A 6,662-nucleotide genomic window follows, 5' to 3' on the forward strand; every position below is an offset into this window, starting at 1 on the left:
ATTATACACAACAACGAGCAGAAACAAATTCGACCAAATAAAAAGGTCTGAGGGAGAAGAACAGAACAATCGACAAAAATTGAAAAATTAATATAACAATACTAAACAAATAAACAGACGTTTAAAACATCAAAATAGAATAAAAGGAAAGAAGGAAAAATACCTTAAATGGAATAGAGAATAGACGGACTTGAATTGGCTCGGACTTGAACTTTTTGAGGTCAAACGGACCTTAATCGAGTGTTCTCGACTGAGAACACTTCGACTAAGGTCAGTTAAACACCCAAATTCCCTTCAATTTCGGACAGAAACCAGTTTTGGTTTTCTAGGGTTCTTACATTTCGATTTGGGGTTCGAGTGTTTCTAGCCAGATTCGACCCAAACCAAAGGTGGTTTGGACACGAGAGAGGTCAGGGGTGCCAGGGTATGAATTTGGGGTGGATTGGTTTTGGTTCGTGGTTTGCTCGAATCTTCAATTGAAGATTCGAGAAGCTGGGGGATGATTCGAAGGGAAATGAGTATGGGATTGGAACGATGGAGTCTTGGAGAAGCTGTGGTGTGAAATTGGAGGCCATTGGATGATTTAGGATTCCGGCTTGATTTTCGATCTAATATTCGAAGCACACGGCTGGGATTCGAGGGATAAGAGTTAGGGATTCGGAATGGGGGGTCGAGGGGAATCAATGTTGAAAAGATGGGGTCGTTTGGACCACCGAAACCGCCGTGAGGCGATTTCCGGTGGGCGGAGCACTGTGGTAAGAGGCAGAGGGTCTGTTTGGTCTCTGAAGCTCAGAAACGAAGAGGTTAGGGGGGGTTTGGCTTGGGGGGGCTAGGTACGAGATTGAACTTATATAGTGGGGGGGTTGGTTTGATCTTGGTCGTTCGATCAAGAGAGATCGAGGGCCCGGATTAATTTACTTAAATAAAACGGTGTCGTTTGGTCTCATTAAGAGATCGGATTATGGGACGGGGTTGGGTTGGATTTGGGAATCCAACGGCACTGATTGAAAGTGGCATAGACGACGTCGTTTGGGACGTCTGAGTGGGCTGATCAATTGGACCGGGTTAGACACAAAGTTTGGGCTGGATTTGGTCAAAATTATCATGGCCCAGTCCGATTTCTCTTCCATTTTCATTTTTGTTTTCTTTTCATTTTCTTCCTAAATTATTTTTCTAAAATTATAAATCAAGTTAAAAATACTAATTATCTTCTAATAACAATTATCACATATAATTAAATGCCAATTAATTTGGAAATCACACAATTCAACATTAAATGCTAAAAATGCGAAGTACATTATTTTTTTTATTTTCATTTTCGTAAAATAAATCACTGGTTAATTAATCCTAAATTGTAAATGCAACACATATATTTTTGTATTTTTCAGTAGTAAAAATAGAATAAACATGCACAGACAAATACAAATAAATCACAAGCAATACACAACTATTTTATTTTGAATTTTTTCTGGGAGTAGTTCTTGTAGGGCAAAAATCACGTGCTCACAATAATTAGAGAAGAAAACAAAGAAATAGATGAAGAAAAACTCATATTAATTAATTACTAAGATAAACTAGAAGATTCAATGTTGAAATGAAGATAAAATTGCTCAAAATAGCTAAAATATTTGAACCTACGAGCGCATCTATGAGAGAAAACTATCTGATAACCTAAAAATGGGAAAAAAACCTATTTATATTAAGCTAAAAAATCTAGACAAAAATAACCCTACGGGGTTAGTTCAAACCGCACAAAATCACATGCGGCCATACTAAGGCTCTAGACTTCGAACTCTCTGAACTCAGGCAATGCAGACCGCACAGAATGGAGTGCGGCCGCGGAGCCTTCTAGTGCGGTCCGCATGAAATGGAGCGCGGACTGCATTGGCTTGAAACTCTGAATTGGCAACTCTCTGATCCTTCTCACTGCGGACCCCACTAAATCGAGTGCATCCGCATTGATCTCAGTGCGGACCGCACAAAACCTAATGTGGTCGCATTTCCCTTTTTGCCTGAACATCATTCTCTCTGAACCACACTTGTGCGGACCACACAAAATGGTGTGCGGCCGCACTGGACTTGTTTTGTCTGAGCTTTGCCTTGTTTTGATACTTGTGCAAGTTTCACTCCTTTTGAGTTGATCTTTGACATCTTGTCATCTTGTTGATCAAACCTGCAATCAAGCACAATTTGTGAGCCTTTGGGACTATTTTATATGAATTTCTAATCACAATATAAGCAAGAAGGAGTATAAAATGTATCAAAATTCCTAGTTATCAGCAGCACTAGGGTTCTTCAGAGAGAGGTGAGACAGAGAGAGTTCAAAAATGGCGAGGTTGGGATAATGATCCCTAGGTTTAGAGGGTTTAAAAAAAAGGTTGGGTCGGATTTATGGAACGGGTTACCGACCGGCTAATTGCAGGGGTCGTTTAGATTGGGCTTTGAGGGGTTGGACCAGAGACTTGGGGTTTGTTTGGTCCAAAATTTGTTTTAAAACTAGGCTATTATTTAAATACACAAAAATAATTTATAAAAATACTTGATAAATAAGTGAAAATATTATTTATGCACTAAAATGATTAAATGTAATAATTTAGTATTATAAAAATATAAAATACTACTTTAAAATAAATAACATAAATAAAGAGCATTTATGTAAGAATGTAGGCTATTACTACAAAAATTGAGTGAATGGCTGAAAATATAAATATAATTATATAAAATGAAGTAAAAAAATATTTGAAACATATATTATAGGTGCAAATAATAATTTTAGGTAATTAAGTCATCATAAAATAATTTGAAGGAATAATTAATAATTATTCAAGTAATTTAAATGCAGAAAAATCAATTTAAAGCTCTACAAATTATGAAACAATTATAGAAAATGCATGTATAGGTTTATAAACCAAAATGATGATGCAAATGTACTATTTTGAAAGTATATATATATACAATTGAAAAATATGAGGGAACAGAGGCATAACCAAATATGAAGCAAAATAGGATGACACGTATGAATATGTAGATCTCGGATCAAATAGAACTGAGGCATCACTATTGCAAACTGAAACCATACCTGTGATAACCGCCTTAGAAGACTCAGCCTCAGGCCTGGCTGGAATAGCATAACATCGGGGTTAGGGCTTACCACTCTGAACCATGTCTCTAGGACGGCCTCCTACTGGCTGGCCTCCACCTCTAGCAGCCTGGCCTCCACCACTAACGGTCTGACCTCCACCTCTAGCGGCCTGACCTCCACGAGTCTCATACGGAGTGAAAATCATAGAACCCTACTGAAGACGCTCGAACTGCCTCCGATAGTCCTCTCTCTGAGTGATAGGAAGGAACTTCTCAAGAAATAACTAAGAGAACTGGTCCCAAGTAAGAGCAGGCGACCCAGCTGGTCTGGTCAACATATAATCCCTCCACCATTTCTTGACGGAACCCGACAAATGAAATGCAGCAAAGTCAACCCAATTGGTCTCCATTATCCCCATGTTCCGTAACACCTCATGATAGGTGTCCAAATAGTTCTAGGGATCATCTGAAGATGCACCGCTGAAGTGAACTGGTAAAAGCTTGGTAAACCTATCCAACCTCCACAAAGCCTTAGAAGACATAGTTGATCCATCACCAATCTGTGTTGCTACACCCGGCGAAATTGTCCCCACTGGCTGGGCCGCTAGAGTCTTAAACTGGGAAGCCATATGCTCTAGAGTGTGAGTAGCGGAAGTATGGACTCCTCACCCAGCCCGAGAGATGATTGGTGCTGCAGGAAACATGTCGGTCTAAGCAACACTCTCCATAAGGCCCACTAGACGGACCAAAGCATCCTGAAGCACTAGGGTGGCGATAAACCCCTCTGGGAGCGGAGCTGGTCCGACAGGTAGAGTTTGGGCTGGAACCTCCTTATCAAACTCTACTTGAGACTCCACCACTGGTGCTGCTGCTCGAGCTCGGGGCTGAGCTCTGCCCCTGTCTTGGCCTCTGGCACAACCTCGACCCTTGCCCCTTATAGGAGTTGCTAGAGGCTCTGGCTGCTACTCCACTGAAGATGCAGTATGCGTCCTTGCCATATGCAAGAGAACAGAATAGAAGATTTCAATCAACAATGATAGAATACTCGGATTGGACATTCGCGAAGACCTGAGGTACAGCTGTTCAGCGCCCGCAACTCCTGAAGTCCCCATCCTCTGTCTATTTAGCTGTGTACTTTCATTCGAACAACTTGTTACTTATTTTAGACCCTTATGTGTATTACTCTAGTAGTTCTTGCACTTGCGACATCAGGTTCAGGGAATTGTAATAGATATTTGGCTAGTTCAACTTCCGCATTGCTAATCAGTTCTTCTTTAATATCTGATTTAAACTGTTAAAAGGAGTAGATTGTTCTAACGTTGACTTGCCTAACAAGTGAAATATTAGGCGCCATCACGGTCCCGATGGTGGGAATTCCAGGTCGTAACAAGCAGTGTTGTCAAAAGCGAAAAGCGCAAAAAGGCGCTAAAGCCCTGCTGGGGCTTAAAGCGCAAAGCGCACTTAAAGCGAGGGCTTCACTAAAAAAGTGCAATAAGGATAAAACTACCTAATATGTAAAGATATGAAAAGATAAACTCATACTTCGTCTTAATATGAAAGCTAAACCCATACTTAAGTCTTCAATATGAAAATCTAAACCATATTACTTCTAATCACTAATATAATCATATTCTTCTATGTAATTTTCCTTAGAAGGGTGACCCTCATCGGTATCACTCGACATATAGCCTTCAATCTCTTCTTCGTGTAAGTCATCGAAATCATTCTCATCTTCAACTACATCAGCACGTGGAGCCCGAGAGCTCGAGGCATTAGTTATAACTTCGGATTGTCTCTTTTGTCGCCTTGTGTATGTCAACATGTCTTCACTCCCTGACACTCTTGCTACATCACCCCAAGTTAAGCTGTCATCCTCAAACACCAATTCATCTTCTACCTCAACATTAACACCCATTTTCCCGATCAACCACTCATTGTTGTGATCGATGTAATCCAATGAGATTGGATCAATGACACTCCGCAAGTCATAACGAACTTTTAATGCACGATTGTACTTAACATACACTAGATCATTCAGTCTTTGATGCTCCAATCTTTACTCTTTTTGGTATGTATCTGTTGCATATATAACACGAATGTGAGTAATATAGTCTAATTGATTAATAATGCAAAGAAAAATAGAAAAAAAGTATACCATTATGAATACTTACATGCTCAAACACGCTCCAATTACGCTCACACCCAGCAGAACTAGCTGTTAAGCCCAAAATTCTAATGGCTAGCTTTTGAAGATATGGAGCTGAATTTCTATATAAATTTCACCATTCAACTGTAAAAAGTATTATGTAGATTGTAGACAATCATTTTAATTTGTAACTTAATGTAAATAAATAGAATTTAAACATAAAAAAATAATTAAGAATTTATACGTCAATATTTTCACTAACCAGGAGATCTTGTCGTTCTTGATATTTTTGCGATTGGAAGACCAAATTGTTGTTCAGCTCTAGTATAAAGTGGTATCTCAGATATGATCTTGTCTTGCAATTCAATGCTTGGAACCAATTTTTCTATACAAGCATACAACCCATTAGTTACTTCTTTACAATTTTCAACGGTTGGATTCTGATAAAAGTACCCAGGATTTAAATAATACCCGGTTGCATGTAATGGATGATGAAACTGTCATGCCCATCTTTCATCAATGATTTTAAAGATATCTTTATACTCCGCAGAATTCCCATTAAATGCTTTCACAATAGCCTCCTTAGCTCTATCCATAGCTTCATAAATGTATCCCATGGCAGGTTTTTTCTCATTGTCAGTTAATCGCAACACTTTAACAAGAGGCCCCATTATCTTCAAAATATAAACAACCTGGTTTCAGAATGTAGTCATCAAGACAGAATGAGCTACACTTTTTCCCTTTGAAGTCTTCGACCAAGTACTATTCACCCAACATTCAGATGTAAACATTGCCCGCAAATTAGTTTTTTGACAATGCAACCGTTGCAAAGTCGGGAAACTTGTTGCAAATCGAGTAATCCCACATTTCACCAACTCTTTATTTTTTGTGAAATCTCTCATCATATTTATGACTCCTGTGTGCCCATAAATGAAACCGATAAGGGCAATTGCTCTTTGGATGGTCTTCTTGATGTTTGGAATCTTCCCTATGTCTTCTAACATAAGATCTATACAATGGGATGCACAAGGTGTCCAATATATGTACTTTGTTTTTCTCTGTAACAGTTGACCTATACCACAGAGAGTAAATAGATATGTTAATATTTAAAAACTAGAAGTTTGAATTGATATTAGAAAGTAAAACACATAAATAAAATGGTCAAAGCAATAATTCTTACCAGCTAATACAAAGTTGTTACCATTATCACTTATAACTTGAATCATGCTTTACTCTCCAACGTGCTCCACATATCTATCAAGCAATTCACATAATTTTTCTCCGGTCTTAACAAATGAGGATGCATCTATTGACTCCAAAAACACTGTACCGTATGGAGAATTCACCAAAAAGTTTATCAAAGTTCTTTGTTTTCTATCTTTCCATCCATCAGCCATAATAGAACACCCATACTTTACCCATTCTTCCCTATGCT

General features: G+C 38.6%; 1 protein-coding gene across 1 annotated transcript; it reads right to left on the bottom strand.

Annotated features, from left to right (window-relative positions):
* Nucleotides 1-4,690: 4,690 nt before the first annotated feature.
* On the bottom strand, nucleotides 4,691-6,453 carry LOC104237297 (uncharacterized). The gene is made up of 6 exons (XM_070157766.1): nucleotides 6,408-6,453; nucleotides 5,998-6,299; nucleotides 5,734-5,919; nucleotides 5,490-5,667; nucleotides 5,253-5,341; nucleotides 4,691-5,095 (listed from the first exon to the last, which is right to left on the bottom strand). Exons 1-6 carry the CDS (start codon nucleotides 6,451-6,453, stop codon nucleotides 4,691-4,693), a joined length of 1,206 nt encoding a protein of 401 aa, XP_070013867.1.
* Between the last annotated feature and the right edge of the window lie 209 nt (nucleotides 6,454-6,662).

Source organism: Nicotiana sylvestris, chromosome 1, assembly GCF_000393655.2.
Source record: "Nicotiana sylvestris chromosome 1, ASM39365v2, whole genome shotgun sequence".
NCBI lineage: Eukaryota > Viridiplantae > Streptophyta > Magnoliopsida > Solanales > Solanaceae > Nicotiana > Nicotiana sylvestris.